The sequence below is a fragment of the Agelaius tricolor genome, unplaced genomic scaffold (genome assembly GCF_023055355.1).
Source record: "Agelaius tricolor isolate 1412-34295 unplaced genomic scaffold, bAgeTri1.0.p SCAF_5, whole genome shotgun sequence".
Taxonomy (NCBI): Eukaryota; Metazoa; Chordata; class Aves; order Passeriformes; family Icteridae; genus Agelaius; species Agelaius tricolor.
In genome coordinates this window covers 14,274,375-14,301,693 of record NW_027269265.1, presented here as the reverse complement: position 1 = coordinate 14,301,693, position 27,319 = coordinate 14,274,375, and the positions used below count along the sequence as shown (strand labels likewise).

General features: G+C 36.7%; 1 protein-coding gene across 3 annotated transcripts in view; it reads left to right on the top strand.

Moving 5' to 3' along the window:
* Positions 1-27,319, top strand: part of VRK1 (VRK serine/threonine kinase 1) — a 47,711-nt gene that overhangs the window by 10,224 nt on the left and 10,168 nt on the right. Inside the window, exons 1-11 of one of the 3 annotated variants that reach the window (XM_071426515.1) lie at positions 6,150-6,267; positions 11,477-11,632; positions 13,105-13,160; positions 18,255-18,324; positions 18,728-18,815; positions 20,202-20,310; positions 20,452-20,544; positions 21,546-21,678; positions 22,911-23,031; positions 23,902-23,960; positions 24,805-24,983. In XM_071426515.1, coding sequence (XP_071282616.1) covers positions 6,150-6,267; positions 11,477-11,632; positions 13,105-13,160; positions 18,255-18,324; positions 18,728-18,815; positions 20,202-20,310; positions 20,452-20,544; positions 21,546-21,678; positions 22,911-23,031; positions 23,902-23,960; positions 24,805-24,983 — 1,182 coding nt within the window. Of the gene's footprint in view, positions 1-6,149; positions 6,268-10,112; positions 10,141-11,476; positions 11,633-13,104; positions 13,161-18,254; positions 18,325-18,727; positions 18,816-20,201; positions 20,311-20,451; positions 20,545-21,545; positions 21,679-22,910; positions 23,032-23,901; positions 23,961-24,804; positions 24,984-27,319 lie in introns of those variants that run through there. The other 2 variants (XM_071426517.1, XM_071426516.1) reach the window with 2 other exon arrangements.

Here is a 27,319-nt window from a genome sequence, read left to right as displayed (position 1 = left end):
TGAGCCAGGCTGAAGTTTGTAACATATGTGTTCAGGGGAACCCGTGTAATTGCTGACAGATGGATCTCCATCTAAAGAGCCTTCCACCTCTACTTGCATCTCTCATGTTTTGAAGTATTAACAATAAAAATTACCTTCTCTACTATACATCAAAAACCAGGAATGTGAAATTCTTGAAGAAGGTATCAATATATACTCTAAATATCTTATCAATGAGCTGTTTACAAATGCCAACAAAATAGCCCATTGGCTTTGTGGCTCTTCATAAATGGGGTTGTCTCAGAGGAATATCAACATCAGCCTAAGTCTCTCCTTGGCATCCCCTTTCTCCTCTGATTGTTTCTCTAAATCTTTTGCTGTAAGCCTAAAAGCAAAAAAGTTCTCCATACAGTTGGTTCCAATTAAGAAAATTAAAGCTATATATTTGTAAGCAAAAATAAAAATGACACAGACAGCATTTAAACATTTAAAGCACAAGAACAGTGAATGGGCAGGCAGTTATATTGACTCTTGACAATCTACCTTATGCAACACATTTCCAGGGTAAATACATTAGCAGTTCAGTGTTTCTTTAATTTTTGCACAGAAGCATCATTTTTTTTTTGTCAGATCACATTTTGTAACACAATATCAATCTTGCCATACCCATGTTCTAGACGGGCTGTAGGGATTCTGCTTTAATTATGTCAAAAAATGAAATATTCCAAAATCTGATTGACAGCTTGATTACAATAATGCATGTGACTAAATTGAGGGTGTGCTGGTGTAACAAAAGAGGGGATGTCAGTGGTAATCAATTGTATTTTTGTCAAATTTTGTGGAGCATTTCTTGCTCTTGGGTTGTAGTACATTGAAACCAATGAGACACCTAGTGGTAACACTTTTTTAGAGTTTCTTGGTGCCATTAGAGTTTGGGGAAAACCAGTTCTTATCCAAATCATGTATTTTGTTACATGTCAAGTAAATATGATGTAGACTAGAATAGTCATGAACACCAACACTATGCAGTGCAGTAGCACGACAGGAAGGATTCCATGCTATGCTCAAGTATAGAATAGCAGATCTGTAAGCACTTTTTCTTCTCCAGACAGCTATTTCTGTACAAGAAATCTTGCCAGAAGACAGACAAGTATGAATTATAATGAATTGCAGCGGTTTATTTTTAATTTTCATTGTATTACATTTCCCTCCAAGGAAACAGTCAAAGATTTCTGCCCCTTTTACTTTCTCAAAGAAAGTTTGTATGAGACAATTAATTAACCAAAAAACTATTCATATGAATATGGATTAACTTTTGATATTAAAAAGGATGAAAGGTGCTAATTTTCATTAGTTTTTTGTTGGTTTTTTTTTTTTTTTTTTTTTTTCTGAACAACATGCTCCTCAGACAAAAACTGCTGTCTCCAAATCTTATAAAAGATCTTAGGTGTTTTAGCATGCAGTTTATAAGTAAAAATATTACCTAAATGATAAATTTGTAGTGCTGTCTCTCATGAAACTGATGGATAAATGCAGAGACAAGAAATTATTATTTCCTGGATTTAAATAATTCAAGGTGCCACACAGTATAATTGACTCAAAACTGCGTTCTTTCATGGGTCTGCTGATAACTGCTAACCTTGATATTTTGCCTGCACATCTCTTCCACAAGTTTTACTGTCCTTTCAAATGTCTCCCTTACAACTGCAAAATCCATTCCAGGCCAATATTTTTCCCTCGACCCAGATTTTATTCTCTTTTAACCATCTGTAACCACTGACTTGTCAGAAACCAGGTTACCTATATTTGTTCTATTTTGGGGAGTCAGGAGACAGGGTAGAACAACTAACAAGGCTTTTGAATTTATTTGGTATTTACTGACTGTAATATCCTTGAACATGTGCTATGTTTTCCTCTGTATCTGGGTAACATTCAATAAGCTTTGCTTCTTGGCAAGTTATAGTTGGTAAAAATATACAAATAAGATGCAATCTACTATAATAAAGTGAAAGATAAAAAATATATAAAGCTGGCATACTCATTTATTTTCTGTGAAAAGAACTGAAGAGATTGCTAGAGGAAGTAACAAGTACATGGTGATTCTTTATTTTTCCCAACACACAAATACATTTTCAATAAGTGTGCTGAAAGATGCTATTTCTTCTACTTTCAAGCAAAAGAGTTAATACTGTGTTGTTTAAAAATCCACTGTAGAAAACATATGACAGCTTGGTGACCTTGGAAGTGATAGTGATGTTTTTAAGCAGTGGGAAATAGGGAACTGTAGATAGGGAGTACAAGGCACAGAGCACTCCCTGTTTGCAGTGGAAAGCAGGGAACTGTAGATAGGGAGTACAAGGCACAGAGCTCTCCCTGTTTGCATCAAAAGAGGGTTTTAAAAAATATAATCTCATTCTTTCGTGCATTTTTCTAGAGCCAAATCACCTTAAGAAATCACTATTTGATCCGGAAGTCCACAGCTAAGTATAAGCTCACCTCATTCAAGAGATCTACATCCTCTGAGCTACAAAGCATAGCAAATAATAAGTTTATAGAATTCTGGTTTCTTATTTAAATAGCATATAGTGACAACACTACTATTTAGCAGAGAAGTGTTTGGAGGTATGCTAATGACCACAAGAAAATTTCAAACCTCCATAATGTGCTTTAATCACCAGCTGGAGATCAAAAGCCACCATGTGATTTTATACAGCATGGGCAGTTTCCAGAACTGCCTTACATGGAAAGAGATCAATGGTAAAATTGGTAGATACAGCAAAGCTTTGCAATAAAAGCGTTTTATGTATCTTGTTCAAAGTATTTAAGTGCCTTTTAGATCACTGATTGAACCATAGACATTATAAAGTGGAACCTTTTAATACCAAAATAAATTTGCAGAGTAAAATTCCATTACAGGAAAAAGCATTGCACTGCAACAGGACAGATAATAATTCTTTCACATGTAATGGAATATATGAAATGTTTGATGATAAACAGAAGTTCTTTGCATCATTACAGTTGGATCCTATGCACTGCTGTTTGTGTGCATGTGAGTGAATCTACAGTGTAGGATATACACTGCCCCCAGATAAAATGCATTTGTACCTATAAATATCACTCTAACTGGGATGGGGGGAGACACTTCACAGTCAAGACAATTCAGTCATTTAAGTAGAGGAAAACTGCCTATGCATATGAGTTTGGACCTTGACCAAAGAAAACATAGAAATGCTTTAGAAACTCATAAAAGTCCTTTAATTTGGATTAATTTAATGCATTTCAAACAGTTCTCATCTTAGAAGCTTCAACTTATTTAAAATTATTTCCCTTAAAATTGTGTGTCTGTTAGCATCACAAAACTACCAGGAAAAAAGTGAAACTTCCAATGGATCTCACTGTGTAGCTTTTCTTTCACAGTGTTTTCATCAAGTCTTCTAATACTTCATCCCTTTTCCATTGAATTATTGGGTACACTGTAGAGACTGAGTCTCTTCTACCCCATAGTCCACTCCTCTCTTTAACAAATTAACTACTCAGGGAATGAATACAGATGATATTTTAAAAGAGCTGCAAGATTTAAAAACATTTTTCCTGCCTCAGTATCTTAATTTTGAATTTAAAATATCTTGAAAATAACAATCAATAATGTCTTTTTATTCATAATATAGAAATAAGAGTCAAGTAAACCAGGTCTTACTTTGAGATTTGTTACAAATTTTCTTTATCACTTCAAGTTAAGCAAACTTTACCCAGCATGTCTGTATCTGATTCTTCATTTGTAATAAAGGGTAAGTATTTATTTTGCTGAAGCGATTCTTTATTAAGTTCTTTAGGAAGTTGACCCTAACAAAAGACAGTATTATACCTTTCTTTGGTGAGGAAAACTCAGATGATGGCCTTATCTTATGGGGAACTTTTTAGACAGATGTGTAGTAACTTCATTGAGTTAAAAAATAATTTCATCAAATTGATTAAGTATTCAAAGCTTCTTATTCACTGCATTCTGAAGGAATTAATAAACAAAAATTTATATTCCTCCCCAAAAATACAAAAATTAGTCTAACTTGTAAAGACATCTGGAAAGACTGGCATAACCAGTTTTGTTCCTATCTACCCTTTAACAGCACTCAGACACAATCAAATGTTGTACTGGTCTCCTAAAATACACACAAGCTCTGAGGTTACTGGGTAGATCACTTTAAATTCTCTTGAAATGTATATTAATGGATAAACAAGACAACTCTGGAGTGCCATATTGATATTCTTAGAGAATACTGATTACTCTTTTAAAGCTTAATAAAAGCACATTAGATGAAAAAAGCCACAGCCTTAATTTAATTTATATAACCTCTTTCCTCTGAGGAAAATAGTGTGAAATGTGAATGGGAGGACAAAAAGTAAGTTTGCAGTGAACACATTTTTCCCTTAGTGTCAGTATATTCCCACTGCAGGATAACAAGGGGATGTGATGGGCAGTATAATTTCTTGTACACCAGAGTAGGTGCAGGGGGGGTGCATGACAACAAAGGGTTCTGAATAAAAAACTTGCTCCTTGGAAAGTGATCATACCACTGCCCTTTTCCAGACTGTTTTTGGACTCTGACCACAAGGTTTTTAACAAAATCTTCTATGGTCTAGCCATTCATGAGGTCTGCAGTTTGAAGAAAATACTGTGATTATTTTTGATACAGTGACCTTAATCTCTACTCCCATCAGTGGTCCTCAACCCCCAGTTAGGACAGCTGAGTGTAGTGCATGTGTACTCTTTTATCAAGTATTTGTGGTGGCACAGTCTCCCCATTCATTTGGCAATTATTTACTAATTTTTTTTAATTATTTTTTGTGGGTTTAATACGTTGTGTGTAGCATGACATGGTGCTTGAGCAATGTATATGCATTTTTCTTCTCATGTTTCAAAGTAGAAAAATAAAGAAGATTGCAGAAAGAGAACACATACTGGAATTATAAGACATTTAATTCTATAATTTTTGGAAGAATGGAAATGTGAAGAACATTTACTTTAGAACTTGAGTGCTACATTCTATTAAATAAAAATGTGATTCACAAGTAGAGGTGGAATATTTATTACATTTCTCATTTAGTTTTCTCTATCAGCATCCTAAAATGGTTTCATGATCCCACTGCATTCAATACTAAAGAGGATGGTACTGCATGCAAAATGCTATGATGTCGGGTAGTTTTCTTCAGTAATACCCTAGAACATACAGAACAGTTCAGATTGTTGAACATCTCTAGTAGCATCTAATATTTAAAAAATCAATTTTTTAGTATTCTTAATGTAGACCAGGTGGTCAAGGAAATCTATGTAAGTATTGTTATTATGTACATTCATGATGATGATGATGTTCTTTGTTTGAACAAAGATAATAGTTTGGTACTATTTAGTACCTCTAAAACTGCAGCATGTCAGGACAGTGGCCCTGAAATCATAATGCTTTTTTAAGAGTTGGAAACACCCAGTCAATTAACAAAACAAAATAATTGTCCTTTTTATTTTCCTGCTTCATCCCCTAAATTCCCTGGTTTGCCATGTCTTTCATCTTCTGCTCCTCTCTCTCACTTCCCGGCTCAGCAGAATCAGGGGTGGATGTGCAGACATTTGTACTCGACAATGGAAGGAGGAGGAATCACCGTCCCTGGAGGTGTTTAAGGAAAGGCTGGGCTCAGTGCCCTGCTATAGTTCACCTGGTGGTGCTCGGTCCTAGGCTGGATTCGATGATCTTTTCTAACCCGATTGATCCCGTGCTATCAGCTTGACAAAGGCCTTCCCAAACTCATTGCACCAGAAGAAACCAAGGTTTCTCGTAATTCTCAAAATTGTTTCACTGAAAAGAGCTGTGAAGCCCTAGAACAGGCTGCCAGGGCAGTAGTGGAGTCATCACCCCGGGAAATGTTCCACAAACGACTGGATGTGGCGCTTAGACACGGTTTTGCGGTGAACATGGGCTTTAAAGGTCTTCTCCAACCCAACCGACTCCATGACTGCAAAAGACTTTAGCTCTTGGCCCATCTCGGGCCGCGGTGCCTGTTGGGAACTGTAGTCCGTGTCGGGCCCTCCTGCCGCCACTTGCTGCGGCCACGGACTACATTTCCCAGTAGGCATCGCGACCAGGGAGGGACGGAGGCGGAGGGCCGCGCTCGGCGGCCCAATGGGCGCGGGCGATGCTGGGAGGTGGCGCCGGGGCGGGCGGGCCGCCGGGGGCCGCGGGCAGTGCGGGAATTTCGGACCGGGAGGAAGGAGAGGCGCCGGGCCCGCTCGTCCAGGAGGTACTTGGAGCCAGCGGCTGCCTCTGGGCCGCAGCTGTTTGGGGTTTTTGTTTAGGAGGCGAGTTTTGGGGCACTGTTTCTCATCCGTTTCGCCGTGCCGAGCATCCTCGGCCCTTCTTGCGGCTTGCGGGCAGTTTTCCCCGCTTCCCTCGCGGAGGAGGCCGGTGGGACCGCGGGGCCCGCCCGAGCCTTGTTCCTCCTCAGGGGCAGGGAAGGCCCCTTCCCTTCCCTCTCCCTCTCCCTCTCCCTCTCCCTCTCCCTCTCCCTCTCCCGGCCAACCCGCAGAGCTCCCACAGTTTCACCCGTGAGGTCTGGGGCCCCGCCTTTGCCGGCTGTGGGCTCTAAAACTGCCTTCGGTGGCAGCGGCCTAAGTTGTTTTACTTCCTGTTTTTTTGGTTTTGGGGTTTTTTTGCACTAAAGCTAGGCGGAGGAGGCTGAGTAAAAGCTATGCTCTGTGCCACATTAGAGGTTCGTCACCTTCGGGATTGTCTCGGTGTGGCATCACCTTGGCTGGGAGGCATTCCTGAGTTTTGCTTTGAAGTAATTTTTTTTTTTTTTTTAAACACAGGCCTACAAATCACAAGAATCTGCGATTTTAGGATCAGGGAAGGCCTGGTGTGTAAGAATTGGACTAACCTAGTTTCTGTCATTGGTTGTGGTTTTTCTTCAATTCCTATTTCTGTTTGACTTCCTTGTCTGAGATTTCAGCAGTTGCACACAGGGTGAACTGTGTTGTTCTCTTTGGTTTTCAATTTGTGCTTAAGCACTCTGAGAACTATAGGCTTTTATTAATTTGTAGGGAATCCATAGACCCTTTTTTTGGCTAAGAAAAATACAAGAGCTGTTGTGAAGCTTCCTGTAACTGTTACTGTATCAAAGGGCTTGTGCCCTCATCTGTAGGAATAAGCTGCCCAGTAAATTCTTGGGGATAATCCCTAAGTGAGGTTGGATTCCTGGTGAATTTCAGAGCTGATGATTTTTATACAGTGTGCTAAATTATCAAAAAGCCTTTAAGTGTCTCACTCACATTTTGCAGTTGGTATAGAGGTGAGGTGATTTGGAGTGACATGATTTGGTACCTTACAATGCTCACTGGTTTTTATTGCAACAACTGAGTGATGATTAAAATTTTCAGGAGAACCTTAAATAACATTAAACTTAAAAAAAGTAATGTATTCTTAAAAAAGCAATTTAAAACTAGTAGCACAGTAATTCTACTTGTAAATGACTGTTTCCTACCTCTGAACAAGCTGCATTCTGAAATATTAAGTCATCTTGGTTTGTTTAGCAAAAAAAGGAAAGAAGGCATTTCCTTGGTCAACTGTGCTGCTATTGTGATTACATATTTCTCCGTAATTGTGGTCCACCAATGGTATTTATTAATTTTGTCTAAAAGGAATTTTTTTAAAAAATTTTTTGGGAGAGAATTGTAGTGCCCTTCTTGTGTGAGTGCCCTTAATTGGCCAGTATCTTAATCAGGAACTTAGATTGGAGAGGTTTTCACAGACAGGGATCAGCCAGTCACAGACTTATGTGCAAAAGTCTTTGTTCACTGTTTTCCTCACCTGGTGTGACAAGCCACTGACACATCAGTTATTTTTTGTGCTGTCCCTCCCATGAAACAGCTCTACACCTTCCAAGAGTCTTTAAGTGTCATGTTCTTTTTTCCCTACTCCTTGAGCAAAATTTTAGTTTTGTTTTCTCCTTGTGTTAATTTTTTTTTTTTTTCAGGCAGACGTGGATTTCTTGCTTTGACTAATGAGCAGTTTTAATGATACATAGATTTCAGGTCTTGCTGGAACTACCTGCTCCTCTAGGAGCACAGGTCACTAGCATGCCTTCTCTGGGTCGACAATGAAAATACATCCTACTAAAATAAACAGCTATAAGAATTACAGTTTCCAGAAAATAAAAGAGGAAGATCAGGAAGCCACCAGTATGACTTGACACACAGCAGAAATTCCTTCAAAATAAATTTGTTTTGTATTCATTTCAGAGTTTTGTTGATAATGAATGGCAACAAGAATTAAGAAGTGGCTATTCATATTTGTTCTAAGAGTTCAAGTATCGCTTAAGTAGCAATTGTAGCAGGCAACATTTGTAAAGATAACACCGCTGATATGCAGACAGTTTTGCGTCAATAGTGCTATCTCAAGTACAGTGTATTCTGTTTCTTCCAAGATGTTTTATTAGGTGGAAGCCTTTGTAGTACTAAGAGGCTTCTGGAGAGAGTTTAGACAAATAGACTTCTATTATTCATACTTCTTAGTAGGAAAATCTTTGTTTTGAGCACATTGTAGCAACATAAAATGCTGCTGTTTACAATCATGCACCTTGAATATTGTTCTTGTCAGACACCTTAGCTAAGTAGGGTCAGGTCTGACACTTGAATGATAGTACAGTACTTGACATCCATGGCACTGTTTCCAAGGACTTTAGCATGATTGCAGGAACTAATGAATTAAACTTCACAATACCTGTGGATAGAAAATATTTCCTTTGTTGATGGAAAGAAGTACTGAGAGGAAAGTTTAAGATTTTTTTTTTTCTTTTTGAAGGGATGGTGGGGGTGAATTTTTAAAACTGATTTTAGGGAGAAGTAGATGGCTTTATTCCAGTTCTACAGTGTACAGTAGACAGCTCTATGTCATGTTTGTTGGTGCACAAGTTTCCTGACAAACCCCTTGTGTTTACTATATTTTGATTTGAAAAGCATATAGAATAATAGAATATGTACTCAATTTTAATTGTCTTTTAAATTTTTTTTATTGTGGTTTTTTTTTTCTAGTTCTATCTTTTCATGTAGAGAATTTCTGCTGTGTCCAGGTGTCTTTGGTGTCAATCAATAGAAGATATTTGAATGGATTTATCCAAATATATGTGAAAGCATGTGCAGCCATTGCTTAAATATTTCCTTGGGTAACAGCTTTTTTGCAAGAGATTGAGTGCTCAGCATTGTGCATGCTGCCCATTGCAAGCGATCAGTGTTTGGCACCTATGGCCTACTGATAGTTTGACCAACTTGTAAGTAGGCACAGTGCCATGTTAACAGATGGGTATGAATACAGACAGCCAAGAAACCATGTATGTGTATCTAGTATATTTGTTAAGGGCAGGGTTCCCAGCTGGGGACGTTCAAACTTATGTCCATTTTGAATTTTTGCTTTTATGGATAAAGGAAAGTTGTCATTAACAATTTTTTTTAAAAATAAATACCTTCAGGCATACAATTATTGACCATGTTAAACAAAATAAGCGGGGGTGTGGAAGAAGAGGGAAGCACCAGCTCTTCCTTTGATACTCATGAGGAGCTATTTTAAGTAAATTTAAGTCCTTTTTAAGCAAGGCTGCTATCAAGAGTCTCACTGTGAATGTCAAAGATGTGGAGTGTATCAATAGCTTTGTTTCACAGGCTTGCTAGCCTTATTGTAAGAGAAGTTACAAAGTTTTCTTTTACGGGCAACAATCTGTCCAGCATTCAAGCACCTAAGTGCATCTGTCCAAGTCTTGCCCAAATTATTTGTAATAACTCAGAGATCAAGGGGGTGCAGTCCTTCAAGCCCTCTGCATGGTTCTTATATTGACAAGAAGTTATTTCTTAGCCTGAGGACGAGTGTGCTCATTTTGGATATGTTTTGGTATCCTTTAGATGACAGTGTGTGTGATCTTGTCCCACATCTGAGTCACTGGGCAATGCTGCTGATTTTTGCACTTTCTTGCCTTATCTGAGTCAGCTTTGGAGCTCCAGACTTCTGGTTTATTTCATTAGCACTTCTAATAATTTCAGTCTGCCCTTTGTTTTAATCCATTTCCTGATTTAGATGTCCTGTGAAGCTGCTTAAAGGTCTGCAGTGATCTTTCTGGCCTGCTCTTGTAAGTGATACCAACATATAGGCTTTTCTACTGCTCTGTTCTTTCTGACACTTTGACACCATTGCTTTCTCATTGGTATGGTCTTATCTGAGCTGGCTGGAATTGTCTTTGGTGCTTGAAAGTCTCATTTTTCTCCTGTAGAAAATCTGGAGGAAAGATCTTCCTCCAAGACAGTAAACTATGTATCACCTTGAAGATTAAAAAAAAAAAAAAAAAAAAGACAAAGGGATGTAGAGAGGAGTTTCTTGGAGAGACTATGGATAATGATGTGGGTAAAGGTAGTCTTAAAATTTATGTGTAAAATGTGTCTTGATAGTAGGGAAGAATGTTACTGTATAGAAGTGGAAATATGGAAAAATAATGCAGAATCAAAACATCCTGTTTTGTGATAATGATGAAGCTTATGCAATGTAGGTATTGATAAATACCAGTATCTTTCTGTGATGTGAATATTTCATAAAAGTTTCTCATTTAGATATAAGTAATTTATTCAGATGTGGTTCCATGACACAAAAATTCCTCTCAAATTAACAGGGACCCTAAAAAAGAAGAACTTTGGCCTGGAATGATGCACCTTCTTTTCTGTATTTATGCATGTATTGAATGACTGTGGTGTCTGGAGACTGCTTGCTGTCAGAGTCCATTACTCTCTGACTAGGTTCTTTTAGATGTTCCATGTATAAAGGATATACTATTTAATATCAAATTTGCTTCTTTGAAGATAGTTGATGCTATGTGAGATTTCTGATTTAGGAGAGTGATATAAAATATGCTGAAAACAATACAACTGCTAAGTTACACTTGGCAAAATACAGCAATTGCAATACACAGTTCAGTCATGGTACTGATGTAATTCCCATTACTGGTCTCTGTGGTGTGTGTTTTTTTACAGCTAAGAGGAATTCCTCATATTACCACTGAAGACTTGCAGTTTTTCAGTATGCAAGTTTAACTCTAGGAAAACTGATGAGCTTTATTTCATAAATTTACTTTTTTCTAAGTTCAGACCTGTGATTTTTTGTGATTGATTGAATGTGAGAGATTCTGAGATCTTTTTAGCATGTATTATACAAGGTCTTGTAATAAGTTTCTCTTGTGAAGATTTTTGCTGTCAAATTTTTTTGTGATGCCTGGAAAAATGAGTTGTTTCTCACTTTTAATTCATGCTGATGAAACTGCTTATTGCATTTCTTTTCAGGTGTCTTTGTAGTAACAAATTAGGGCTTAAACAATCCATTCTTTTTTGTATTTCTAACAGATTTCTATGTAAAATAAGTTGGATCAACATGTAACCTATTTTTTTTTTTTAATTTTTCCATCCCTTCACTTTCACTAGGGAAAATGCCTAAGAAGAAAACAGCTGGAAAAGCCCCTTCAAAAACGAAACTTGCTGAATTGTTTAGTCTGGGGGAGGTTCTAGCAGACACATCAAAAAAAGAATGGAAATTAGGTGTCCCTGTAGGGGAGGGAGGCTTTGGACGCCTATACCTTGGTAAGTGCAGCTATCTTTGATAATTCTTTAAAATGGACATTAAATGTTTTTCCCCATTTAAAACAATGAAAAGTTGACCCTAATTTAGAAATATGAATATAGAATAGTGTCTTCACATGAACTTTTCTGCTAGAACCTTAGCTTGGGTCATGGTGTTGGAAAAAAAAGATGGAAATAGACAAATTGTTGCTTTAAGCACCAGTTTTATGAGTTTTCTGTGGTGGTTCATTCTTTTTAAAAATCAAAACCTTTATTACTTTTTAGCCATGGAAAGGATAGTTTAGTATTTATTTCAATTTGAATTTTGCTCTGTCTGAATGACTGGATTTTTGCACGATTGTCTTTATAATGATGAATTCTGAACTGAAACTATCAGTGTATATATCTGGAGGCTACTAGTCAGCCAATACTTGGACTGGCTTTGACTTTGGTATTGCTTTTATTTTTTCATTGCCTTCTGAACTTCTGGCATGCCATATAATTTTTTTTTTTTAATATAACCAGTGCTAAAAACAAATTGAAGTTTTGAACTTTACAGTTTAGAGCCTCAGTTCAGGTCTCGTTTTGCAATTCTGTTGCAAGGAAAACTTCTAAAAGTGAAATAGTGTTCCATACTTAGTAGCTCTTTCACTTGGACAGTTGAACAGGTAAGAGAGGTCTTGAGACTTTTCTGCTTCATTTACTCTAGTCATTTTTCAAACATTTCTGAAGGGATGAAAGTTAATATGGTCATTATAACATAGTCTTCCTCATCTTGGGGAAAAGGTTGTGCTGGATTCATACTGAGTTGGAAAACAGGAAAAAAATCTGTCCTGCTTTTAAAATGAACAGACTGCAGCATAAGTGGGTTAAGGAGAAAAAACAGGACCAGTGGGTAGCTTTTTGCCAAAGAAGCTTTCAACTTCTTACTCAGCCTCACTCAATGAGCTACTAAATTTACTGGAGTTCCAACTCGAATTCCTGCTTTGTTCAAGCCAAAGCTTGCTCTGCTTTCCCATTATTTGCACAAAGCTGTGACCCTGACTGTTCCTGTACTTTGTACTTGCCTAACTTGATGTTCTTCATATCTGTATCTTCTGTCACAAATACCAACAACTTAGTAGCAACAGAAGGTCACTTTTGGATACGTGACATGGCAGCATGGAATTTATTTTTCTTCTTTATGTTCACAAATGTGTATGTTTATAATAGTCCTAGAAAGCAAAAGAATCACTATTGAATAGGAAAAAGTTACTCAATTAAAAAACAAAAAAGCCTTCATTTAATAAATAGTCTGTACTCCTCAAAAAGAAGGGAGAATGCAAGAATGCCATATCTGTATACAGTAGCCTTCACATATACTGTGATTCTCTTACCAAAGGCTAAGGTACTGCTCTGTGTTCATGTCAGCACCTAGTTACTTCATTGTATGTTTTAACAAGTGACTGTATGCTGTCCTCTCCTACTACTAATAAAAGCTTCCTTTTTAACAGCTGATGTTAATTCTTCAAAGTCGGTTGGCAGTGATGCCCCTTATGTTGCAAAAGTGGTAAGAGCATTTGAATCTTTACTTCTCAACTTGAAAATGTTTGTTCTAGAATAGAATGTGTAACTTAAAACATCTTCTGAAAATAATGCAATTGCGAAGTGCTGTTTGAAATAAAAGTGTGGGGAGACAGAGGAATGCTGCTGAGAATTGGGACTCCTGTGTATGAGGAACATCATGATAGAACATCAGTGGAGTTTAAAAGGATCCCTGAAATGGATCAGATTCTGTTTCATTTGCTTCCTGTAAACAACACAGATATCACCAAATGAATGAAATCTTTCTAGCTTTTGGAGAATTTCTGTGATTCAGCAGTGAGTCTCTGTGAACTGTTGCTCACCACTGGATGTTGATAAACTGACAGATGGCTCATGACTAGAAACAGCAAAACTTTAATTCCTGAGGTCTCCAGAAAGTTTTTTTCATAAAAATGGTTTTTCATTAGCCACATAGATGTTCTAATTTATATTGAACTAAAATAACATTGACATAATTTTTTTAACCTAATGATTAGAGAGAAGAAAAAGCACTGTTGATAGTTTATTTTTATCCCATTGTAGCAAATAATCAAAATCTTCTTATTACTTGAAATTTTCTTATGGTTTTAGTAAAACAAAGAAAAAAATTACTTGGATTTGTCTATTGCTCTTCCTAAGGTATTAAGTATTTTTTCTTAAATTTTGCCAGAGTGTATAGATAGGGTAAGATCTTCCACAGTCTTAGTAAAAAACAAGGACCATGGCAATAGTCATAGTGGATCCAGAACCCTTCATTTTCTTGGTGGTGATTCTGTTCCTGCAATAAAAGTAAATACCAGAGAACTGTACAAGAACTTCACAGTGTAGAAGATTAGTTTTTCAGTGCAGTTCAGAACTGCACTGTTTTAACATTTTATTTATTAAGCTATATGATGATTCTGAAATACCTTGCTACAGTAGCCAACCACTTTGTATACATGTTAGTGCTTTTAATATTTGTTCCTGAAACTATAAGGTTAGGTTAAATTAGAGTAAAATACATTTTGGTTAGTATGTGCCTTTAATCTTGGTATTTACATCTGCTGACGAAAGGGAAATTCTAGAATACTGGTTTTGATCTGTTCAGGCACCCCAAGGTACAGTTTGTGATGACCCTCTCTCCGAAATGTTTTCCTCTGCTGAAAAAAGCAGTACTTGCTAAGCAAATGTCAGACTGCCACACTTTCAACATTGATCTGCTGCTGCTGCTGCCTTAGGTGTTTGTGGGCAGGAATTCCAGACAGACCAGGAGCCCCAGCCTGCAGTTGTGTGGTGGCCAGCCTGTCCTCTTGAGGGTGGGGGTGTCCATTGTGCATCTGTTTTAGAGGAAGATAACAGCAGTGGCTTGCCTGGGAGAGGCAGTGGCTTCTAATTACTGCCTCCTGCTGAGTTTGGACTGATCAGGAAGCAGAGTGCCATTTCACTCCCATGGAAGAATCTGGTTTGACTTGCTGGAAAACCATCAGATATGCATTACTTTATGCTGTGTGTAATTGCTATTACCCTCTTTTCCTGAGTTTTAAACCCATCCATCTTCTTCTCTCCACTTTGGGCTCTTAATTTAAGAGTTGCCCCAACTTTTGGGTTGCTCCTGTGCTAGATTCACATTGTTGCAGCATTTTGTAAATACCTCCATTGCTAATATCCCAGATGACTACTCAATTTTAATTTGACTTTCATAATTTTGTCTTTATGGCAATAAAGAGTAGCCCCAGTCTTTGTGCAAGCCTCACAAATGACCCATAACATATTATGCCTCTACAGTCTGGTATAACACAACTTCAGATAAGAGCCCATTTTCTGATGTCTGGGTGGATTCTAGTTTTTCCATCAGCTGAAGCAAAGTGCTTAACAGCTTTGAACAATTACTAGTGTTTAACAAAATATGTGCTTCTATAGTAACGTTCTTCAAATTAAGCTATTAGAGCAGGATGGAAATTGGCTTAGTCTTTGACATATCCTCATAGTATTGATGTCTGAGCAGTATGAAATGAATCACAGTTTTTATTAAAAAAGAAATGCTTTTTAACATGTGGACTTTTCAGATGTCAGTGTTCAGGAGTGGATGCAGGGTTTAATTACACTTCATTACATTGCTGACTGAAAAAGATCAGAATTCTTAAAACACTACTTGAAATTTGTTCGGTTTTGACATGTACTCTATAATCTTTCATTGTGTTATCTTTTTGAATAAGACTTTTATTTCAGTTTTATAAGTAATGTATTTAGAATGAACCTGTGCAAAAAGCTGTAGAAATTTGTGTTTGTACTCTTTCTGGGCTATTATGGCAAATACTGGATGCTGTGTAAGCTTTTTTTAGTATCATATATGCATTTCTTTTTCTGTAGGTAGAATTAATGGTACTGTGGGAAAACACTTTCATAGTCAACATAAAGATCTGCTCTATGTTTGAATCATTTATCCATTCTCCAAGTATGAAAAGATAGCAGATTTTTCTTTCTGACTAGAGAAAAATACACATTTTCAGCAGTGAGGCATAATTTTTTTTGAATACTTTATTTATGGATAAATAATGTAAAAAGTTTTAATGCCTACTTTTTTTGGCTGTATTTTAGTAGGAAAACAACATTGTTGAAATCCATGTAAATTAAATGAAAATTATATATGAGAATTCATATTCTAATAAGTTAGGGTATTGATAGATAATGCTACACAGGATCAAGTGAATAGGTCAAGTAAAAAAAAAAATAAAGAATCTAGTTTACCCTTCTTCTCTGCGTATATAATCTCTGTATTACTAATTTGTTATCCATTGTGGATAAATAAACTAATTGTGAAAGTAAATTTGCAGGTACCAAAGTTTGTGTGTGCTGATCACACAAACTGTCTGGTCTTTGGTTTTGGGTGTTTTTCTGATTCCTCCTCAGAAGGAGAGGCCAGAAAGCTGTCTTGGCTCCGTTGTTTATCAGTGCAGTGCTGTTGGAGAAAGGGAGGTGGAGACAGGCAGTAGCTTTGTAATCAAGTGTCCAGGCCTAGGAGTAGTGCTCAGGCTGGGGATATCTGCTCCCAGCGTGTCCCAGCTGGGGGTATCTGCTCCCAGCGTGTCCCATGTCCCAGCTGGGGGTATCTGCTCCCAGCGTGTCCCAGCTGGGGGTGTCTGCTCCCAGTGTCCCATGTCCCAGCTGCGGGTATCTGCTCCCAGCGTGTTCCAGCTGGGGGTATCTGCTCCCAGCGTGTCCCAGCTGCGGGTATCTGCTCCCAGCGTGTCCCAGCTGCGGGTATCTGCTCCCAGCGTGTTCCAGCTGGGGGTATCTGCTCCCAGCATGTCCCATGTCCCAGCTGGGGATATCTGCTCCCAGCGTGTCCCAGCTGGGGGTGTCTGCTCCCAGTGTCCCATGTCCCAGCTGGGGGTGTCTGCTCCCAGTGTCCCATGTCCCAGCTGGGGGTATCTGCTCCCAGCGTGTTCCAGCTGGGGGTATCTGCTCCCAGCGTGTCCCAGCTGCGGGTATCTGCTCCCAGCGTGTCCCAGCTGCGGGTATCTGCTCCCAGCGTGTTCCAGCTGGGGGTATCTGCTCCCAGCGTGTCCCATGTCCCAGCTGGGGGTATCTGCTCCCAGCGTGTCCCATGTCCCAGCTGGGGGTATCTGCTCCCAGCATGTCCCATGTCCCAGCTGGGGGTATCTGCTCCCAGCGTGTCCCAGCTGCGGGTATCTGCTCCCAGCGTGTCCCATGTCCCAGCTGTGGGGGTATCTGCTCCCAGCATGTCCCATGTCCCAGCTGTGGGGGTATCTGCTCCCAGTGTGTCCCAGCTGGGGGTATCTGCTCCCAGCGTGTCCCATGTCCCAGCTGGGGGTATCTGCTCCCAGCATGTCCCATGTCCCAGCTGGGGGTATCTGCTCCCAGTGTGTCCCATGTCCCAGCTGGGGGTATCTGCTCCCAGCATGTCCCATGTCCCAGCTGTGGGGGTATCTGCTCCCAGTGTGTCCCAGCTGGGGGTATCTGCTCCCAGTGTCCCATGTCCCAGCCCAGCAGAGCCCATGGTCAGGGTGCTTTGAGCTCTGCATTGCTCCTGTGAGACTGGACAGCAGTGAGCCTCTCTTAGCTCCGTGCTACACTCTGGCCTGTGGTAATTGGCCGAATCACATGTGCATTTAAAAGTTAAAATTAAACCCGATTAAAATTGGAGTGTATCTAATGTCATATGATTGTATTATTCTTGAGTTTCTTTGCCAGCAATTGCATATGTTTTATTTTTTAAATGTAGGATATTCCAAAACGGATATTTTCACAGAGATAGAATGAATTTGGATATCTATGAGTAACTAGACAAAAATAAATTGCTTAAGCTCACCTCAAAATCAGTTACTCAAAAATGATAAGAATTGAGATAATTTTTTTTTTACTTTTTTCTTTACTATGTTCTGGAAATGTAGAATCAAGATACTTGCCCATATGCTGTTCTTGCAGTATTTAAAATAATTGGTGTTTTCATAGGAATTTCTCTCTTGAACTTTACTTGTAATACATGGTTCCTATAGTTTTGTCCCTTAAAAATGGAACTGAAATATACTAAATACAAGGTGTTTCTGAAATTGAAATAGGTGTAGTTCTTATAATTTAGAGAAATTTTGAAATCCTCTGTTATTTTTATCTTGGTCAACTAATGTATGAAGGGAACAAAATGCCTTATGTTCAATAAGGATTTAACTTTTGTTAAGATTTTTTTCATTGAATCATTTCAGGTGTTATTTTAAAATCACTAAAGGCTACTGTAACTGATGCAATCCAGCTGTAATCTGGAGAACCAGAGATAACGTTGTTTAATGTTCTCTGCTAAACTTCTGCCAATAATTGTTAATATTTCTATACATTTCAGTTAATTTCTTTAGTCTTTTGCTGTGGGACAGTGTTTTTTGATACCTTTAATGTCAAGCCAGTTATAATAAAAACAGCTTTTGGAGCTAAATTTCTTCTATAATAAGAAGATATTCTATGAGTTTATCAGCATCAGGTAGAGCATTTGAGGAAGAGTATGTTTTTATAGGGTGAATGCTTCAGCTTTTAATAATTATTAGGCATTAACACAGCAGTTTTTAATGAATTTTGAATTGTCTTAAAGGAACCCAGCGAGAGTGGACCTCTTTTTACTGAGTTAAGGTTCTACATGCGAGCTGCTAAGCCAAATGAAAGTAAGCAGTCTGTTAAAATGTTTTTAATGACCTACAACTATATATGAAAATAGAGCCTGTAGAAGTAAAGTAAGGTTAAACTTTGAGTATACTTTTAGGTAATTTTCAAGATAATTTTTAAATTATTGAAATTGAATTCAGATATACAGTAAATTAGAGGGTTTTGGTAAAAAGTTCTTTGTAATTCTCTTGGTAGTATTGTCTAAATTTAAACTTGAGTTGCATCTCTGTCCTTACAATGGATATGTGATTAACTTTCCAGTATACTTTGCATATACATTTCCATGAAATAAGCAGCTCACAGGTACAGGTATGCAGAAACTGTAAGTGATGTGACTACTCCCTTTTTATGTAAGTCTCTACTCATGCAAATTCATGAACTTAACTTTATTTGTATTTTCAGTTCAGAAGTGGACTAAGTCCCATAAACTGAAATATTTAGGTGTACCAAGATATTGGGGTTCTGGCTTGCATGAAAGAAATGGAAACAGGTGAATATATCTTTTTTTGACATATATTGGCATTTATTTCATCCACAAACATTATCTCTTTTAGCCTAAGTTATTTTACAAGGTCTATTTTCTGCTTATCTTCATGTTGTTAACTTCTGCTACAAATTTTCATGTGCATGGCAAGGGTGTGTTTAGGGACTATATAAATAGATATATTTTGTTTATATTCTGTTTGTAACTCCTATTTGTGTTTGTTACAGTGTTTATAATTGATATTTCATTTGTTGTGAACACTGCTGTAAAATAATGATGCTCTTTATGTATATGTGGATTAGAGGCTTTTTAGATTGTAATTAAAACAAAGTCAATTTCTAATGTACAAGTCCTGGAATAATATGACTAAAGTTCTTCTTGTTGTGTGCACTTAAAGTGTATTTTCACTCACAGATATTAAGGACTTACTGCTCTCTCAAATCTCTTCTATTTTCCATAGGGATGGAGCTTTTTCTGGCTTAATCTGTGAGCTGGAATAGCTGCTAGTCTCATGTTAAATATGTTTTAAGTCTAAGGATAGTTTTTAGTATTGTTCCATGCCAGGAAAGGTTTTTGTTACTTGGTCTTTGATGCTAATGCCTGCTTATGTAATAGTCCTTGTTTCCTAGTGGCCCTTCTCTAAACAGCTGTGCTGCAGAGGAGTTTTCATAGTTCTCTGGCAGCTTACAGTAGGTCAGGCTGCTTTGTGTGGCTGACTGCATAAAGCAGTCAGTGTGGGTGCCTTAGTATGTCAGAAATATCAGTTTCAGTAGATCCTCAGTTGTAAAACTAACCTAATGTAAAAACAAAATTTATTTTGATAGCAAAAGTAAACGTAGCATTTTTTTTTATCCTGCAAATAAAAGTGACTTTGCATTTAGTGTTTAGTGCATGAATTTCTTTAATATAATCACTATGAACTCTCCTAGTTCTAGAACCAGTTTGGCTATAGCAATGAACACCTCTGGCAAGTGAGAGGTTTCTGTTGTTAACAATAGGTCAAAAAAGTTTGCAATAGATTTCAGTAAAGGAACATTTTACATGAACATGTTAAATCACTTAGCCACTTCTAAAATCTAAGAAATGTATTTTTGTAAGTAGATGATGCTTGGTTTTGCCTATAGTGAGTTACAATAGGGATGCTTTCCTCTGTGAGCACTTCTTATTTTGTTGATAACTAGAATATAGAGCAGTTCTTTTGATGGATGAACATTTGAGTAGCTGATGTGAAAAAGGTAAGAATTGATGTACAGTGTTAAAAAATGCTGTATTTCAAGTATTCCCCACAGTTTCTTTTGAGAGAGACATATTTTGTCACTAGTTACTACAGTTAACACGGAAATAAAAATTGCTGGTTTTTTGGCTTTGATTTTTTTTTCTCCTTGAATTTAGCTATCGATTTATGATAATGGACCGATTTGGCAGAGATCTTCAGAAGATGTATGAAGAGAATGCAAAACAATTTCCTCATAAAACTGTACTACAATTAGGCCTGAGAGTAGTAAGTTTAAAAAATACATTTTGTTTTCTCAATCTATCTTCCCTGTGTAAATGTCTCTGTTCAGTCCCACTTTTATGCCGAGTCCAGGTCCTCTGGTGGGCAGACCTGGGTACTGCATTTAAATGACTTTTGTTTTGTTAGCTTGATATTCTGGAATATGTCCATGAACATGAATATGTGCATGCAGACATCAAGGCCTCAAACCTCCTTCTGAGTTACAAGAACCCTAATCAGGTATTTATAATGCATTTTACTCCTCGTGTTTTAAACCTTCTATTTGACAACAATGAAAGTGTTTTGAACCTGTGAAATCTAGCAGAAGCTCATTTTTAAGAATGTATATGGTAGCATTATTTCTGCTTGACATTTATATCTAGTTAATATTCTATGATTTTTTTTAATGCATTTTTCTGGACAGTTATCAATTGACTATTTGGCCTAACTAGTATTCTAGAGAAATTCTTGAGATTAAAAAAAAATTGACTCACAAATAGGTATTTGCAGGTGGAAGCCTAAAATTATGTAGCACACTGGTAAATTATGTTTGCCTGTCTGCATTGTTACCTCTGCTTTGTTCAAGAAATCCATCAGATAAGTGTTCTGTTACTTGGAAAAATTGGCCTTTACAGTGTTGATTGTTCCACTTGATTTACGGAAGTCTTTCATTTTTCTGCATTTTTAACTCTCTTTACTATTCAAACAATGCATATTAGAGTTTCAAATTATGGATTTGTTCTTGCTCAAATGTTTTAGCTTGTGAAAGATGTAAAATAGTAAGTAATTTCAGTTCTCTTAAAGTAACTGGGTTGTTATTGAGAAGTAGTAGTATGCAGTATTGTTCAAATGGGTCAACTGACTTTAAAGAGGGTAGCACAGTGAATGTGTTTATAACTCTATGGACACTACTTCTTTTTTTGCTTGTTACTTGGGTTTGTTTTTCTTTTTTAAAATCTCATTTTACTGGTAATAACTATTGTACTGTACTTCTTTAGCAGCAAGAAATGACTTCCAGATCAGACTGCTTTGTGGAAAACAATGAAACCTAACTGATGCATTGTTTTCAAATCATATGTGTTAAGATTAATAAAGTACTGAGAATCATTCACAGTTGAACAACTTGCCATTCTTAATACTTTCAAAGAAGTTGTGAGAATGGTTGGGAGTTGTGTTTATTATTTGTGTATTTTTTGTATTTATGGTTCTTTAACATTCTAATACTTTGTGGGAATTACTAGGTGTACCTGGTGGATTATGGACTTGCCCACCGGTACTGTCCTGAAGGAGTTCACAAAGTATATAAAGAAAATCCTAAAAGGTGCCATGATGGAACTGTGGAATATACCAGTATTGATGCACACAAGGGTGTGGGTAAGGATGTAAAACTCTGCAATAGGCATTTGCATATCCCTTTTTATAAATAAAGGACTTGTAAAACTCAGTGCAGCAAATAAACAAACCAGGTTTGTGATTCTAAAAAACACGCTTTTCCTTTTTTTTTAAATTTTTGTTCTTCATGTGCTGTGCTGGCATTTTTCTTTTTTTCTATTAACTAAATTTTACTAATTGTATTTTTAATGTAACTTTGTTAAGAGCTCCTTAATTTATAAAAGTAAGATGTTCAGCATATTGCTTTTTATATTGCTTTTTATTAACCAAGTAGAAATGTAATAGTGCTTGGTAGATCTTGATAGAAAAGTAGGTCCTGCTTTTAGGAGAAAAATAGTTGCTGTTATCAATGTGAAAATATTTTTTATTTTAACTCAAAAAAAAGTCATTTAATTAATTAATTATACCTATAGACACTGAACATCAAAAACAAGAAGTGAGAAAAGGTTGAATATGTAAAGGACAGGTTTATGTCTGATTAATCATTGAGGATTTATAGTGAATATCAATTTCATTTTCTTACTTCTTAAATTTTGCTTTATTAGCATAAGAGTGTTTTCTGCAAAAATAACAGTTGTTGAAAATTATTATATACTTGAGGATGCTTAAAGCTGAACATAGCCAAAGACAACTTGATCTGCTGATTTATATTTCTAGTGTAGTCTGTGGTCACTGTGTACGTGAATTGTTTTGCTGGGGTTTTTTTTGTCGTTGCTTATTTCTAGGTGGGTTTTTATGTGAAGGCTTTGGGATCTGATCTCATACGGTCCTTTTATCAGTTTTCAGGCCACATAAAATAATTCAGCATTGTAGAATATTTTTGGGGGAGGTAGGGGTTTCAACATTTTTACCTTTTTTATACATGAAGGGAAGTAAAAACTATTTTGAACTGAAAGTCAATCACTTCACTAACTTGTTCTATTTTTTCCACAACCTGAGTACTTAAAAAGCTTCCCAAATTTGGATAACTGCAGCATGTCATGTCTTTGAATAGGAGAAGTTGATAAAGGGCTTGAAAAATAAGTGATCCTTCCAGATGTAGGAACAATATTTTTTTCCTTCCTAGCTTTCATGCTAAAATAAAGACATAAGTAACAGATAAAGCAGTGTTAGCATTGTCTTAACATATTTATAAATTTTTACTGTTGTTAAACTGTGTGTACTTTATTAACTTATGTTATGGTTGGTTTTTTTGTGTGTGCATCTATATTTAGCACCATCGAGACGTGGTGATCTGGAGATCTTGGGTTACTGTATGATTCATTGGCTTAGTGGCCATCTACCATGGGAAGATAATTTGAAAGATCCAAATTTTGTCAGAGACTCAAAAATCAGGTGAGAAGCTATTTGTTTTCATTCTCTTTTGAAAATGAAAATGTCTTTCTGTAGAAATGCTTTGTACTTTGAGTACATTCCCTTTTGGTAAGCTGCTCTTACTGTGTATACCTCCCATTTTCCTTTTGTGTCTCATGTATCCTTGACATGTAATTAAACTTCAGTTGTACTGTTCTGCTGGCTTCTTTTGCGTGTCTGAGATGTTTATTTTTCCACTGCAGTATTGGCACTTTAGAATTGCCATGGTGAAGCCAAAAGCACTCTTAGCAGGATGCAGGTAACCATCAGTCGTGCTTTACAGGAAGAGAAGTGTGGAGTGTGAGTCCCTTTAACACCATGCTCTCATGCATGTGGTAGAAGTGAGGGCTAAAGGGGAGTCTTAAATGTCTTTGAGCATCATTCCAGCTAGAGCACTACTGTTATGGGATTTTAAGATTATTTTTCATTTTGTCTTCAGCCTCAATGTCAACGTGCCTTCATCTTCCCCTCAGCCCAGATCAGCCTTCTCTCGTCACATATTTAATACGAAGAGAGCTGTCCCAGTGCAGCAGTTTCTGTCTCATTAACAAATATTTATTTGGCTTCCTAGCATCAGTATGTGAGGGTTGAAAATGGACCAGTTCTTTTTCTTCAGTCTTCTACTTGTTTTTGAGAATCAAAAACTGTTTCAGATGGCCCATCTGGCATTCATCAGGTTCTGAAATATGCTGCACACCTACAAATGGCTATGCTAAGTCATAACAGAGGCTTATGCAGTAGTGTTTCATGTGTCTGACAGTGGCCCAAACTGGGTACTTAAATAGATTATCAGAACAGGACAAAATTGAAAATTCAAAAGAAACAGTAGTTTTGATTAATTTTGTTTTTCAGATGTAGAGATAATATTTCCATTTTGATGGACAAATGCTTTCCTGGGAAAAATAAACCAGGTAAGAGGAGCTATTTTAAAATACTTGTTTACTGAACTTTTTACCTATTTTAATTATTCCTTTCAATCAGGAGCAACAAAGTGGCATGAATTAGATTGTTGCTTAAGAGAAGTCTAGACTTCATTTTGGCTGCAGTTTTGTACACTACAGACACTGTGTTGTTTCTGGTTAAGCAAACTATTCATTTCAAACATGAGATGTGTAAATTGATTTTTCACAACTGAATTTTAGATATGGAAATGTAAGAAGCAGTGCAGCCTTGAAGTATATGTTGTTCCTATTTGGCACAGGTGATTTGCTGAGTACATTATTTATTATTTTTAAACTGACTCTATTAGAAATACACTTTCCTGGGATCTTACTATTTAGTTATTTTTAGCTATTCCTGGTGATCAGAAGAGTTTTCTCATTCAAGTGTGACTTGTTTGTTTTTTCAGTGGCCTAATGTTTCATGTATTATTTAGTATATGTTTCAGTCTTGAACTGATGAAGTTCTGAGATAACATTGAATTTCCTTTTCCACATTTTTAAATATAGACATAAGAAATACTAAGTAAATAAGCATTCATTGGTGAAAATTGGCCTATTAGGGTTTTTTACGACTGACTGTTTTCTTCATTGCAATAAACATGTAAAAAACAGTGATGCTGTCATCACTGGGTAATGAACCTTGGTATAATTTTTTTCTAAAATGTGTAGTAAAGACATAATTATTATGAGTTTATAAATAACCATTTCAAGAATAGCATAAGTAGTGCATGCATAATTTCTGTCTCTTTTGTAGTAAAAGTGAATGATTAAAATGTTTTCAAATAGAAATTAATTGGAGGTGCCATTTCTTTAGATGAAATAGCCAAATACATGGAAAAGGTGAAGGTACTCAGCTATGAAGAGAAACCTGTTTATCAGCATTTCCGAGAAATACTTCTGCAAGGTCTCAAGGCCATTGGACAAAAAGATGATGGTTTGCTTGACTTTGGCTTGGCAGAGAATGGAGACTTTGAAAGAAATCCTGTGCAAAAGGTTTTACTCTCAAAATTCATGTCATCTTTTATTGCATTTGGTTGAGTAAGAGTTAGTGATGTTGGAAGTAGGTGTCATAACTTAATCCAGTAGCAAATAATTAAATAGTGAAATGTTTAAGTCCTAGTTGCACACATTATTTTTCTAATTAAACTTAACTAATTGTTAATAAAACTTAATACAGAATGATGTTTATAGGGGTACTTTTACAGTTGATAGTACCTTGGTTAACAAAATTTGTATACTTAGATATAATGATGTTTGAACATTATTTTGGTTAATTTACTTATTTCTTTAAATTGGTAAAACTCCAGATGGATCAAAGTATATGTAAGATTAGTCTAGTTTTTGTTTTGTATTAATTTCCTTTCCTTGACTAGTACAAAGCTTAGTTTTAAGTATACATCCTTATGCCAAGTATTTCATTCTGGAATTCACATATTGATTTCACTAATCTAATATGTTATTTTTGAGTCTTAACTGTATTGGTAGGCTAGGGGTGTTTTTAAGTAGCCTTGTATTTAAGAAGCCTTAAACTCTAGACTTGAATTCCAATTTGAATACGGCATTAAGGACTTTTTAAGCTTTAGGGAAAGTGTATGTTTAAACACCTTATATCCATAAAAAAGTGGTCACATAATGGGACAGTAATTATCATCTTCTACTTCAAACTGCATTTATTACTTCTTTATTTACATTTGTTAATAGCAGGTTGGCAGTTTGCTGGTTCCTTAGCATGAACCAGGGAACTGAGAATTATAATACAGGATAATAGTACAAGTACGTTGCATTGCTTACTGGCATGATCAGCAGTGTGTTAAAGATGAGGGAAAAGCAGGAAATAAAAAACCTATAGGATTTTAAAGTCTTCTGAAGATACACGTTCAGCATTTCTTAGATCTTTTTGCTCAGTAAATATTTTGGCTAAAATCGTACAGCTGTGATCTCTATACTAATATTTTCTGCTGAACTGAGTGTAAAGGTCCCTCCAAAAGGAGAGTTTGATGGCATAAGTTCTGTTCCCCTTGTGGTTTGATATGGCTTGTGACCTGTATTTTGGGGAAAAAATAATCTGACTTTAATGGTTGGCTGGTTTCTTTGCTGAGTAAGTTGGCCTGCTGCAGAGCCAGCATCTGTGACCTTTAATGTCCTTGTCCAGCAGAGATGTCTGGTGCACATTTGCAATAGAATAAAAACTTCAAAAATCTTGGGTTTTTTTAGCCTGTATCAGTCAAGACCATTCCCAAAGGGTGGATAATCCTTTTCCATAGGTTCTTACCTCCAAGCAAAAAGAAGTAAGCCTTTTCATTGGGTTTCTCTTGTTTTTATATACTTTGAGAACCGTTTGCATGGTCAGCTTACTCAGTTGTCACAAATACGAAGCACTTAGGTAAAACAGGGAGTGCTACTGGCCCACTTGAGTAACTGTTTTCAGCTTCGTATTTCAGTGGACTTCATGCTACTTCATGCCAGCTACTGCTAGAGTGTCTGGACAGAATAAGATTGATGGACATCATAACATTCTTGCTTTTGACCAAACACCAGGACAGATGACTCTTCCTTCTATGTTGACTTTTGTAGGCCTTGTGACAGCTGCAGTATAGGCTAGGGTAGAAGATGACTTAGTGTTTTAAAAATAAGCTCCAAATTCCAAACTTCATTAAAAACTATTCTCCAAAAATAAAATTTGCCATTGATCAGTAGCATTTTGCCTCTAAAAGCCAGAATCTTCTATCACATGCTGAATTTTGTTTGACATGCTTAATGCCTAATTTGAAAAAGAAAAACACAGTCTGACATCCACCCTTGAGAAGATTGTAACCTCTAACACAAAATATTTATGACATTTTGGTTCTACTATTTTTTAATCACAGAAGGTCTTAACACACATATTCTTCATTTCTTTTGGTGCAAAGAATATTACCATAATATTTTCTTAAAACAGTGTTGTTTGACATTCTGAAGTTATGGTGTTTGATAGTTAGGAGATAATATTTCTAGCATCTGTGTAAATACCTTCTTAGACTGTAGGAATCTCCTGTGCTATCAGCTAATTGAGCCATGGTGGGCATTTACCTGTTACATATAAACATGGTTGTTCTGGAATCTGAGTCATTCTCCAGTATTGGTATCTGGGTAAAAGTCACAGATGTCTGCTGTATTAAAAGTTAGCATTTTATTTTCTATATCATGTCTCCCAGATGTATGAGTAAATGAAACATAGTCCACAGATGTGCTTGAGGTTTTTCCCTTTTTTTTTTCTTTTTTCTTTTTTTTTTCTTTATAGTAAGCATGCTAGTTTGTGAGTGTGGTATTCTCTAGTAGTTCTAGACAAA